The sequence below is a fragment of the Oncorhynchus nerka genome, unplaced genomic scaffold (assembly GCF_034236695.1).
Source record: "Oncorhynchus nerka isolate Pitt River unplaced genomic scaffold, Oner_Uvic_2.0 unplaced_scaffold_838, whole genome shotgun sequence".
Taxonomy (NCBI): Eukaryota; Metazoa; Chordata; class Actinopteri; order Salmoniformes; family Salmonidae; genus Oncorhynchus; species Oncorhynchus nerka.
This window is the reverse complement of record NW_027040430.1, coordinates 280,474-294,559: the sequence shown is the minus strand read 5'-3', so window position 1 is coordinate 294,559 and position 14,086 is coordinate 280,474. Positions and strand designations below refer to the sequence as shown.

The following is a 14,086-nucleotide window of genomic DNA, read 5'->3' as shown; positions in this document are numbered from 1 at the left end:
GTAAGTTAGTACGGGTTAGGGTTTATGTTAAGGTTAGGGTAAGAGTACGGGTTAGGTAAGTTTAAGGGTACGGGTTAGGGTTTATGTTAAGGTTAGGGTAAGAGTACAGGTTAGGGTTTATGTTAAGGTTAGGGTAAGAGTACAGGTTAGGGTAAGAGTACGGGTTAGGGTAAGGGTACGGGTTAGGGTTTATGTTAAGGTTAGGGTAAGAGTACGGGTTAGGGTTTATGTTAAGGTTACGGGTTAGGGTTTATGTTAAGGTTAGGGTAAGAGTACGGGTTAGGGTTTATGTTAAGGTTAGGGTAAGAGTACGGGTTAGGGTTTATGTTAAGGTTAGGGTAAGAGTACGGGTTAGGGTAAGAGTACGGGTTAGGGTTTATGTTAAGGTTAGGGTAAGAGTACAGGTTAGGGTTTATGTTAAGGTTAGGGTAAGAGTACAGGTTAGGGTTTATGTTAAGGTTAGGGTAAGAGTACGGGTTAGGGTTTATGTTAAGGTTAGGGTAAGAGTACGGGTTAGGGTAAGAGTACGGGTTAGGGTAAGAGTACTGGTTAGGGTTTATGTTAAGGTTAGGGTAAGAGTACGGGTTAGGGTTTATGTTAAGGTTAGGGTTTATGTTAAGGTTAGGGTTTATGTTAAGGTTAGGGTAAGAGTACAGGTTAGGGTAAGAGTACTGGTTAGGGTTTATGTTAAGGTTAGGGTAAGAGTACGGGTTAGGGTAAGAGTACGGGTTAGGGTAAGAGTACTGGTTAGGGTTTATGTTAAGGTTAGGGTAAGAGTACGGGTTAGGGTTTATGTTAAGGTTAGGGTAAGAGTACAGGTTAGGGTTTATGGGTTAGGGTTTATGTTAAGGTTAGGGTAAGAGTACGGGTTAGGGTTTATGTTAAGGTTAGGGTAAGAGTACAGGTTAGGGTAAGAGTATGGGTTAGGGTTTATGCTAAGGTTAGGGTAAGAGTACGGGTTAGGGTTTATGTTAAGGTTAGGGTAAGAGTACAGGTTAGGGTAAGAGTATGGGTTAGGGTTTATGTTAAGGTTAGGGTAAGAATACGGGTTAGGGTTTATGTTAAGGTTAGGGTAAGAGTACGGGTTAGGGTAAGAGTACGGGTTAGGGTTTATGTTAAAGGTTAGGGTAAGAGTACAGGTTAGGGTTTATGTTAAGGTTAGGGTAAGAGTACTGGTTAGGGTTTATGTTAAGGTTAGGGTTTATGTTAAGGTTAGGGTAAGAGTACAGGTTAGGGTAAGAGTACAGGTTAGGGTTTATGCTAAGGTTAGGGTAAGAGTACGGGTTAGGGTAAGAGTACGGGTTAGGGTAAGAGTACAGGTTAGGGTTTATGTTGAGGTTAGGGTAAGAGTACTGGTTAGGGTAAGAGTACGGGTTAGGGAAATAGGATTTTGATTGGGGCTGAATTGTGTGTCCCCACAAGGTTAGCTGTACTAGACTGTGTGTGTAATGTGTGTTAACTGTGTTTTCCAGTGAGCCTCCAGACCAGAGATGGTTTGGTCAGCGGAGGACCTGTGGTCGACTGTAGAGGACTGTTAGAGAATGAGGGGTGAGGATCCTTCTGTGGTTGTGTGTGTTGGAGGGCTCTCTCTCACTGTGTGTTGGAGGGCTCTCTCACTGTGTGTGTTGGAGGGCTCTCTCACTGTGTGTGTGTGTGTGTGTGTGTGTGTAGGCCTGTGTTTGAGAGCTGTTTCAGTGAGGAGCCGCTGCCGTACTCAGACCCCACGGGCGCCGCTGGGGGCGGGACCTGTCCACCGGATTCACCCAACCAGGAGAACCGGCTCCAGGCTCAGCGAATCAGAGGCCAGGATTCCCAAAGACACACCCACACCCCTCAGAACCGACCGCATGGCAACCAATCACCTGATCTGCCTGAGGGATACGGTGAGAGAGACGGAGAGAGTTTGTGTTATTGACAAATGGTACAGGGCCAGGTGTGTGTTATGGACCAGGTGTGTGTTATTGACAAATGGTACAGGGCCAGGTGTGTGTTATTGACCAGGTGTGTGTTATTGACCAGGTGTGTGTTATTGACCAGGTGTGTGTTATTGACCAGGTGTGTGTTTATTGATCAGGGCCAGGTGTGTGTTATTGACCAGGTGTGTGTTTATTGATCAGGGCCAGGTGTGTGTTATTGACCAGGTGTGTGTTATTGACCAGGTGTGTGTTATTGACCAGGTGTGTGTTATTGATCAGGCCAGGTGTGTGTTATTGAGCAGGGCCAGGTGTGTGTTATTGACCAGGTGTGTGTTATTGACCAGGTGTGTGTTATTGACCAGGTGTGTGTTATTGACCAGGTGTGTGTTATTGAGCAGGGCCAGGTGTGTGTTATTGACCAGGTGTGTGTTATTGACCAGGTGTGTGTTATTGAGCAGGGCCAGGTGTGTGTTATTGACCAGGTGTGTGTTATTGACCAGGTGTGTGCTATTGAGCAGGGCCAGGTGTGTGTTATTGACCAGGTGTGTGTTATTGACCAGGTGTGTGTTATTGACCAGGTGTGTGTTATTGATCAGGGCCAGGTGTGTGTTATTGACCAGGTGTGTGTTATTGACCAGGGCCAGGTGTGTGTTATTGACCAGGTGTGTGTTATTGACCAGGTGTGTGTTATTGATCAGGGCCAGGTGTGTGTTATTGAGCAGGGCCAGGTGTGTGTTATTGACCAGGTGTGTGTTATTGAGCAGGGCCAGGTGTGTATTATTGACCAGGTGTGTGTTATTGAGCAGGGCCAGGTGTGTATTATTCACCAGGTGTGTGTTATTGAGCAGGGCCAGGTGTGTGTTATTGACCAGGTGTGTGTTATTGACCGGGTGTGTGTTATTGACCAGGTGTGTGTTATTGATCAGGGCCAGGTGTGTGTTATTGACCAGGTGTGTGTTATTGACCGGGTGTGTGTTATTGACCAGGTGTGTATTATTGGCCAGGTGTGTGTTATTGACCAGGTGTGTGTTATTGACCAGGTGTGTGTTATTGACCAGGTGTGTGTTATTGACCAGGTGTGTGTTATTGACCAGGTGTGTGTTATTGACCAGGTGTGTGTTATTGAGCAGGGCCAGGTGTGTATTATTGACCAGGTGTGTGTTATTGACCAGGTGTGTGTTATTGACCAGGTGTGTGTTATTGACCAGGTGTGTGTTATTGACCAGGTGTGTGTTATTGACCAGGTGTGTATTATTGACCAGGTGTGTGTTATTGACCAGGTGTGTGTTATTGAGCAGGGCCAGGTGTGTGTTATTGACCAGGTGTGTGTTATTGACCAGGTGTGTGTTATTAACCAGGTGTGTGTTATTGACCAGGTGTGTGTTATTGACCAGGTGTGTGTTATTGAGCAGGGCCAGGTGTGTGTTATTGACCAGGTGTGTGTTATGGACCAGGTGTGTGTTATGGACCAGGTGTGTGTTATGGTGTGTGTTATTGACCAGGTGTGTGTTATTGACCAGGTGTGTTTATTGACCAGGTGTGTGTTATTGACCAGGTGTGTGTTATTGACCAGGTGTGTGTTATTGACCAGGTGTGTGTTATTGACCAGGTGTGTGTTATTGACCAGGTGTGTGTTATTGACCAGGTGTGTGTTATTGACCAGGTGTGTGTTATTGACCAGGTGTGTGTTATTGACCAGGTGTGTGTTATTGACCAGGTGTGTGTTATTGACCAGGTGTGTGTTATTGACCAGGTGTGTGTTATAGACCAGGTGTGTGTTATTGACCAGGTGTGTGTTATTGACCAGGTGTGTGTTATTGACCAGGTGTGTGTTATTGACCAGGTGTGTGTTATTGACCAGGTGTGTGTTATTGACCAGGTGTGTGTTATTGACCAGGTGTGTGTTAATGACCAACAGGGAGGCTGTTTAATCTGAATGGGGTTGTGGAGAAAAACAACATGTGGCCTCAATTAGCCTGGTTAGCTTCTCTAGGCTGCTACAGGTTAGCTTCTCTAGGCTGCTACAGGTTAGCTTCTCTAGGCTGCTACAGGCTAGCTTCTCTAGGCTGCTACAGGCTAGCTTCTCTAGGCTGCTACAGGCTAGCTTCTCTAGGCTGCTACAGGTTAGCTTCTCTAGGCTGCTACAGGCTAGCTTCTCTAGGCTGCTACAGGCTAGCTTCTCTAGGCTGCTACAGGCTAGCTTCTCTAGGCTGCTACAGGCTAGCTTCTCTAGGCTGCTACAGGTTAGCTTCTCTAGGCTGCTACAGGCTAGCTTCTCTAGGCTGCTACAGGTTAGCTTCTCTAGGCTGCTACAGGCTAGCTTCTCTAGGCTGCTACAGGCTAGCTTCTCTAGGCTGCTACAGGCTAGCTTCTCTAGGCTGCTCCAGGTTAGCTTCTCTAGGCTGCTCCAGGTTAGCTTCTCTAGGCTGCTACAGGCTAGCTTCTCTAGGCTGCTGCAGGTTAGCTGGTCTTGGCTACTACAGGTTAGCTGGTCTTGGCTGTTTACAGGTTAGCTGGTCTTGGCTACTACAGGTTAGCTGGTCTTGGCTGCTGCAGGTTAGCTGGTCTTGGCTACTACAGGTTAGCTGGTCTTGGCTGCTGACAGGTTAGCTGGTCTTGGCTGTTTACAGGTTAGCTGGTCTTGGCTGCTGCAGGTTAGCTGGTCTTGGCTACTACAGGTTAGCTGGTCTTGGCTGCTGCAGGTTAGCTGGTCTTGGCTGTTTACAGGTTAGCTGGTCTTGGCTGCTACAGGTTAGCTGGTCTTGGCTGTTTACAGGTTAGCTGGTCTTGGCTGTTTACAGGTTAGCTGGTCTTGGCTGCTACAGGTTAGCTGGTCTTGGCTGCTACAGGTTAGCTGGTCTTGGCTGTTTACAGGTTAGCTGGTCTTGGCTGTTTACAGGTTAGCTGGTCTTGGCTGTTTACAGGTCTTGGCTGTAGCTGAGTTGACGTATCGCTGTCGCTCTGCTCCCATCTCAACAGCTACAGGTTAGCTGGTCTTGGCTGCTACAGGTTAGCTGGTCTTGGCTGCTACAGGTTAGCTGGTCTTGGCTGTTTACAGGTCTTGGCTGTAGCTGAGTTGACGTATCGCTGTCGCTCTGCTCCCATCTCAGCAGCTGCAGGTTAGCTGGTCTTGGCTGTTTACAGGTCTTGGCTGTAGCTGAGTTGACGTATCGCTGTCGCTCTGCTCCCATCTCAACAGCTGCAGCATTAGAGCCCTCACACAGCACTTATCATGTTAAAAACCACATGTGTTCCGGATACTATTATACCTAGTGTGTGTGTGTGTGTGTGTGTGTGTGTGTGTGACCTTTCTGTGTAATGTGTGTGTGTGTGTGTTACAGAGCAGCGCACCACGGTGCAGGGACAGGTGTATTTTCTTCACACACAGACGGGAGTCAGCACCTGGCATGACCCACGCATACCCAGGTAAGACACGCCCACCATACAGCCAGCCGTCTACCTACTACCCTCTACCCTCACTATACTACCTGACCCACGCATACCCAGGTAATACACGCCCACCATACAGCCAGCCGTCTACCTACTACCCTCTACCCTCACTATACTACCTGACCCACGCATACCCAGGTAAGACACGCCCACCATACAGCCAGCCGTCTACCTACTACCCTCTACCCTCACTATACTACCTGACCCACGCATACCCAGGTAATACACGCCCACCATACAGCCAGCCGTCTACCTACTACCCTCTACCCTCACTATACTACCTGACCCACGCATACCCAGGTAATACACGCCCACCATACAGCCAGCCGTCTACCTACTACCCTCTACCCTCACTATACTACCTGACCCACGCATACCCAGGTAATACACGCCCACCATACAGCCAGCCGTCTACCTACTACCCTCTACCCTCACTATACTACCTGACCCACGCATACCCAGGTAATACACGCCCACCATACAGCCAGCCGTCTACCTACTACCCTCTACCCTCACTATACTACCTGACCCACGCATACCCAGGTAATACACGCCCACCATACAGCCAGCCGTCTACCTACTACCCTCTACCCTCACTATCCTACCCTCTACCCTTACTATACTACCTGACCCACGCATACCCAGGTAAGACACGCCCACCATACAGCCAGCCGTCTACCTACTACCCTCTACCCTCACTATCCTACCCTCTACCCTTACTATACTACCTGACCCACGCATACCCAGGTAATACACGCCCACCATACAGCCAGCCGTCTACCTACTACCCTCTATCCTTACTATACTACCTGACCCATGCATACCCAGGTAATACACGCCCACCATACAGCCAGCCGTCTACCTTCTACCCTCTACCCTCACTATACTACCTGACCCACGCATACCCAGGTAATACACGCCCACCATACAGCCAGCCGTCTACCTACTACCCTCTACCCTCACTATACTACCTGACCCACGCATACCCAGGTAATACACGCCCACCATACAGCCAGCCGTCTACCTACTACCCTCTACCCTCACTATCCTACCCTCTACCCTCACTATACTACCCTCTACCCTCACTATACTACCTGACCCACGCATACCCAGGTAATACACGCCCACCATACAGCCAGCCGTCTACCTACTACCCTCTACCCTCACTATACTACCTGACCCACGCATACCCAGGTAATACACGCCCACCATACAGCCAGCCGTCTACCTACTACCCTCTACCCTCACTATACTACCTGACCCACGCATACCCAGGTAAGACACGCCCACCATACAGCCAGCCGTCTACCTACTACCCTCTACCCTCACTATACTACCTGACCCACGCATACCCAGGTAATACACGCCCACCATACAGCCAGCCGTCTACCTACTACCCTCTACCCTCACTATACTACCTGACCCACGCATACCCAGGTAATACACGCCCACCATACAGCCAGCCGTCTACCTACTACCCTCTACCCTCACTATACTACCTGACCCACGCATACCCAGGTAATACACGCCCACCATACAGCCAGCCGTCTACCTACTACCCTCTACCCTCACTATACTACCTGACCCACGCATACCCAGGTAAGACACGCCCACCAGGTACACGCCAGCCGCCAGCTACCTACTACCCTCTACCCTCACTATACTACCTGACCCACGCATACCCAGGTAATACACGCCCACCATACAGCCAGTCGTCTACCTACTACCCTCTACCCTCACTATACTACCTGACCCACGCATACCCAGGTAATACACGCCCACCATACAGCCAGCCGTCTACCTACTACCCTCTACCCTCACTATACTACCTGACCCACGCATACCCAGGTAATACACGCCCACCATACAGCCAGCCGTCTACCTACTACCCTCTACCCTCACTATACTACCTGACCCTCTACCCTCCCAGGTATCCTACCCCACCATTACAGCCACCCTCTACCTTACTATCCTACCCTCTACTATCACTATCCTACCCTCTACCCTTACTATCCTACCCTCTACCCTTACTATCCTACCCTCTACCCTTACTATCCTACCCTCTACCCTCACTATCCTACCCTCTACCCTTGCTATCCTACCCCTCTACCCTCACTATACTACCCTCTACCCTTACATCCTACCTACACCCTCGTACTACCTACTACCCTCTACCCTTCACTATCCTACCCTCTACCCCAGGTACTATCCTACCCTCTACCCTTACCTATCCTACCCTCTACCCTCACTATCCTACCCTCTACCCTCACTATCACCCCACTACCCTCACTATCCTACCCTCTACCCTCACTATCCTACCCTCTACCCTTACTATCCTACCCTCTACCCTTACTATCCTACCCTCTACCCTTACTATCCTACCCTCTACCCTTTACTATCCTACCCTCTACCCTTCACTATCCTACCCTCTACCCTTCACTATCCTACCCTCTACCCTTCCTATCCTACCCTCTACCCTTCCTATCCTACCCTCTACCCTTCCTATCCTACCCTCTACCCTTACTATCCTACCCTCTACCCTTCCTATCCTACTCTACCCTTCACTATCCTACCCTCTACCCTCACTCCTACCCTCTACCCTCACTATCCTACCCCTACCCTTCCTATCCTACCCTCTACCCTTCCTATCCTACCCTCTACCCTTCTATCCTACCCTCTACCCTTACTATCCTACCCTCTACCCTTCCTATCCTACCCTCTACCCTTCCTATCCTACCCTTACTATCCTACCCTCTACCCTTCCTATCCTACCCTCTACCCTTCCTATCCTACCCTCTACCCTTCCTATACTACCCTTACTATCCTACCCTCTACCCTTACTATACTACCCTCTACCCTTACTATCCTACCCTCTACCCTTACTATCCTACCCTCTACCCTTCCTATCCTACCCTCTACCCTTACTATCCTACCCTCTACCCTACCCTCTACCCTTCCTATCCTACCCTCTACCCTTACTATCCTACCCTCTACCCTTACTATCCAACCCTACCCTCACTATCCTACCCTCTACCCTTACTATCCTACCCTCTACCCTTACTATCCTACCCTCTACCCTTACTATCCTACCCTCTACCCTTACTATCCTACCCTCTACCCTTACTATCCTACCCTCTACCCTTACTATCCTACCCTCTACCCTTACTATCCTACCCTCTACCCTCACAATCCTACCCTCTACCCTCACTATCCTACCCCCTACCCTTACTATCCTACCCTCTACCCTTACTATCCTACCCTCTACCCTTACTATCCTACCCTCTACCCTTCCTATCCTACCCTCTACCTTTACTATACTACCCTCTACCCTTACTATCCTACCCTCTACCCTTACTATCCTACCCTCTACCTTTACTATCCTACCCTCTACCCTTACTATACTACCCTCTACCCTTACTATCCTACCCTCTACCCTTACTATACTACCCTCTACCTTTACTATCCTACCCTCTACCTTTACTATCCTACCCTCTATTCTAACACTCCCCTACCTCTCCATCTGTCCTACCTCCCCCACTACCTCATCCCTTACCACCTTACCTGAATTGGAACGCATCCAGTTGGAAGGCTTAGAGCTCAGTAAGGTTTGTTGTGATTGGTTTAGAGCTCAGTAAGGTGTGTTGTGATTGGTTTAGAGTTCAGTAAGGTGTGTTTTGATTGGTGTAGAGATCAGTAAGGTGTGTTGTGATTGGTGTAGAGCTCAGAAAGGTGCATTGTGATTGTTCCAGTCACCTGATAGTAAGGTGTGTTGTGATTGTTCCAGGCACCTGATAGTAAGGTGTGTTGTGATTGGTCCATGCACCTGATAGTAAGGTGTGTTGTGATTGTTCCAGGCACCTGATAGTAAGGTGTGTTGTGATTGGTCCATGCACCTGATAGTAAGGTGTGTTGTGATTGGTCCAGGGACCTGATAGTAAGGTGTGTTATGATTGGTGTAGAGCTCAGTAAAGTGTGTTTTGATTAGTGTAGAGCTCAGAAAGGTGTATTGTGATTGGTGTAGAGCTCAGAAAGGTGTATTGTGATTGTTCCAGGCACCTGATAGTAAGGTGTGTTGCGATTGGTCCAGGGACCTGATAGTAAGGTGTGTTGTGATTGTTCCATGCACCTGATTGTAAGGTGTGTTGTGATTGGTCCATGCACCTGATAGTAAGGTGTGTTGTGATTGGTCCAGGGACCTGATAGTAAGGTGTGTTATGATTGGTGTAGAGCTCAGTAAGGTGTGTTTTGATTAGTGTAGAGCTCAGAAAGGTGTATTGTGATTGGTGTAGAGCTCAGAAAGGTGTATTGTGATTGTTCCAGGCACCTGATAGTAAGGTGTGTGATTGCCAGGGACCTGATAGTCCAGGGACCTGATAGTAAGGTGTGTTGTGATTGGTCCAGGGACCTGATAGTAAGGTGTGTTGTGATTGGTCCAGGGACCTGATAGTAAGGTGTGTTGTGATTGGTCCAGGGACCTGATAGTAAGGTGTGTTGTGATTGGTCCAGGGACCTGATAGTAAGGTGTGTTGTGATTGGTCCAGGGACCTGGCCAGTGTGAGCTGTGAGGAGTTGGGTCCAGGGACCTGGCCAGTGTGAGGAGTTGGGTCCAGGGACCTGGCCAGTGTGAGGAGTTGGGTCCAGGGACCTGATAGTAAGGTGTGTTGCGATTGGTCCAGGGACCTGATAGTAAGGTGTGTTGTGATTGGTCCAGGGACCTGGCCAGTGTGAGCTGTGAGGAGTTGGGTCCAGGGACCTGATAGTAAGGTGTGTTGTGATTGGTCCAGGGACCTGATAGTAAGGTGTGTTGTGATTGGTCCAGGGACCTGATAGTAAGGTGTATTGTGATTGGTCCAGGGACCTGATAGTAAGGTGTGTTGTGATTGGTCCAGGGACCTGATAGTAAGGTGTGTTGTGATTGGTCCAGGGACCTGATAGTAAGGTGTGTTGTGATTGGTCCAGGGACCTGATAGTAAGGTGTGTTGTGATTGGTCCAGAGACCTGATAGTAAGGTGTGTTGTGATTGGTCCAGGGACCTGATAGTAAGGTGTGTTGTGATTGGTCCAGGGACCTGGCCAGTGTGAGCTGTGAGGAGTTGGGTCCAGGGACCTGGCCAGTGTGAGCTGTGAGGAGTTGGGTCCAGGGACCTGATAGTAAGGTGTGTTGTGATTGGTCCAGGGACCTGGCCAGTGTGAGCTGTGAGGAGTTGGGTCCAGGGACCTGATAGTAAGGTGTGTTGTGATTGGTCCAGGGACCTGGCCAGTGTGAGCTGTGAGGAGTTGGGTCCAGGGACCTGATAGTAAGGTGTGTTGTGATTGGTCCAGGGACCTGGCCAGTGTGAGCTGTGAGGAGTTGGGTCCGCTGCCGGCCGGCTGGGAGGTGAGGAGCACGGTGTCGGGAAGGATCTACTTTGTGGATCACAACAACCGAACAACGCAGTTCACTGACCCCCGGCTACACACCATCATCAGGTACACACACACACACACACACACACACACACACACACACACACACACACACACACACACACAGTTCACTGACCCCCGGCTACACACCATCATCAGGTACCACTACACACACACACACACACACACACACACACACACACACACACACACACACACAGTTCACTGACCCCCGGCTACACACCATCATCAGGTACCACTACACACACACACACACACACACACACACACAGTTCACTGACCCCCGGCTACACACCATCATCAGGTACACACACACACACACACACACACACACACACACACACACACACACACACACACACAGTTCACTGACCCCCGGCTACACACCATCATCAGGTACCACTACACACACACACACACACACACACACACACAGTTCACTGACCCCCGGCTACACACCATCATCAGGTATCACTACACACACACACACACACACACACACACACACACACACACAGTTATTTAATTTGGTTATGCAACACCCAATGCCCCCGTGTGAAAAGTTATCGCGCCCTTACACTCAATAACTGTTTATGCCACCTTTAGTTGCCATGACTCCAACCAAACACTTCCTGTAGTTGTTGATCAGTCCCCCTTTAGCTGCAATGACTCCAACCAAACACTTCCTGTAGTTGTTGATCAGTCCACCTTTAGCTGCAATGACTCCAACCAAACACTTCCTGTAGTTATTGACCAACCAAACACTTCCTGTAGTTGTTGATCAGTCCACCTTTAGCTGCAATGACTCCAACCAAACACTTCCTGTAGTTGTTGATCAGTCCACCTTTAGCTGAAATGACTCCAACCAAACACTTCCTGTAGTTATTGACCAACCAAACACTTCCTGTAGTTGTTGATCAGTCCACCTTTAGCTGCAATGACTCCAACCAAACACTTCCTGTAGTTGTTGATCAGTCCACCTTTAGCTGTAATGACTCCAACCAAACACTTCCTGTAGTTGATCAGTCCCCCTTTAGCTGCAATGACTCCAACCAAACACTTCCTGTAGTTATTGACCAACCAAACACTTCCTGTAGTTGTTGATCAGTCCACCTTTAGCTGCAATGACTCCAACCAAACACTTCCTGTAGTTGTTGATCAGTCCACCTTTAGCTGTAATGACTCCAACCAAACACTTCCTGTAGTTGATCAGTCCCCCTTTAGCTGTAATGACTCCAACCAAACACTTCCTGTAGCTGTTGATCAGTCCACCTTTAGCTGAAATGACTCCAACCAAACACTTCCTGATCAGTCCCCCTAGCTTGACTCAACCAAACACTTCCTGTAGTTGTTGATCAGTCCACCTTTAGCTGCAATGACTTATTGACCAACCAAACACTTCCTGTAGTTGTTGATCAGTCCACCTTTAGCTGTAATGACTCCAACCAAACACTTCCTGTAGTTGATCAGTCCCCCTTTAGCTGCAATGACTCCAACCAAACACTTCCTGTAGTTATTGACCAACCAAACACTTCCTGTAGTTGTTGATCAGTCCACCTTTAGCTGCAATGACTCCAACCAAACACTTCCTGTAGTTGATCAGTCCCCTTTCCTGCTGCAATGACTCCAACCAAACACTTCCTGTAGTTATTGACCAACCAAACACTTCCTGTAGTTGTTGATCAGTCCACCTTTAGCTGCAATGACTCCAACCAAACACTTCCTGTAGTTGATCAGTCCCCCTTTAGCTGCAAAACACTTCCTGTAGCTGTTGATCAGTCCACCTTTAGCTGTAATGACTCAACCAAACACTTCCTGTAGTTGTTGATCAGTCCACCTTTAGCTGTAATGACTCCAACCAAACACTTCCTGTAGTTGATCAGTCCCCCTTTAGCTGCAATGACTCCAACCAAACACTTCCTGTAGTTGTTGATCAGTCCCCCTTTAGCTGCAATGACTCCAACCAAACACTTCCTGTAGTTGATCAGTCCCCCTTTAGCTGCAATGACTCCAACCAAACACTTCCTGTAGTTGTTGATCAGTCCCCCTTTAGCTGCAATGACTCCAACCAAACACTTCCTGTAGTTGATCAGTCCCCCTTTAGCTGCAATGACTCCAACCAAACACTTCCTGTAGTTGTTGATCAGGCCACCTTTAGCTGCAATGACTCCAACCAAACACTTCCTGTAGTTATTGACCAACCAAACACTTCCTGTAGTTGTCCCTCACGTCGCTGTGGAGGAATTTTGGCCCAGATCCTCCCACAACATCCCCATTGGGATTATAGGTTTGGACTTTGACTAGGCCATTCCAACATCCCCATTGGGATTAGGTTTGGACTTTGACTAGGCCATTCCAACATCCCCATTGGGATTAGGTTTGGACTTTGACTAGGCCATTCCAACATCCCCATTGGGATTAGGTTTGGACTTTGACTAGGCCATTCCAACATCCCCATTGGGATTAGGTTTGGACTTTGACTAGGCCATTCCAACATCCCCATTGGGATTAGGTTTGGACTTTGACTAGGCCATTCCAACATCCCCATTGGGATTAGGTTTGGACTTTGACTAGGCCATTCCAACATCTCCATTGGGATTAGGTTTGGACTTTGACTAGGCCATTCCAACATCTCCATTGGGATTAGGTTTGGACTTTGACTAGGCCATTCCAACATCCCCATTGGGATTAGGTTTGGACTTTGACTAGGCCATTCCAACATCTCCATTGGGATTAGGTTTGGACTTTGACTAGGCCATTCCAACATCTCCATTGGGATTAGGTTTGGACTTTGACTAGGCCATTCCAACATCCCCATTGGGATTAGGTTTGGACTTTGACTAGGCCATTCCAACATCCCCATTGGGATTAGGTTTGGACTTTGACTAGGCCATTCCAACATCCCCATTGGGATTAGGTTTGGACTTTGACTAGGCCATTCCAACATCCCCATTGGGATTAGGTTTGGACTTTGACTAGGCCATTCCAACATCCCCATTGGGATTAGGTTTGGACTTTGACTAGGCCATTCCAACATCCCCATTGGGATTAGGTTTGGACTTTGACTAGGCCATTCCAACATCCCCATTGGGATTAGGTTTGGACTTTGACTAGGCCATTCCAACATCTCAGTTCCAACATCTCAACATTCTTGTAACTCATCTGTCTTTAGAACATTCTTGTAACTCATCTGTCTATAGGCCAACATCTTTAACCATCTGTTAGGTTTGGACTTTGACTAGAACATTCCCATTGGGATAACTCATCTGTTTGGACTTTTGAACTAGGCCATCA

At 48.6% G+C, this 14,086-nt stretch overlaps 1 protein-coding gene across 1 annotated transcript in view; it reads left to right on the top strand.

The window, feature by feature from the left end:
• Positions 1–14,086, top strand: part of LOC135571022 (E3 ubiquitin-protein ligase SMURF1-like) — a 63,618-nt gene that overhangs the window by 9,337 nt on the left and 40,195 nt on the right. Inside the window, exons 3-6 of the mRNA XM_065016839.1 lie at positions 1,460–1,548; positions 1,672–1,883; positions 5,258–5,342; positions 10,688–10,834. Of these exons, the coding sequence (XP_064872911.1) occupies positions 1,460–1,548; positions 1,672–1,883; positions 5,258–5,342; positions 10,688–10,834 (533 nt within the window). The remainder of the gene's footprint in view (positions 1–1,459; positions 1,549–1,671; positions 1,884–5,257; positions 5,343–10,687; positions 10,835–14,086) is intronic.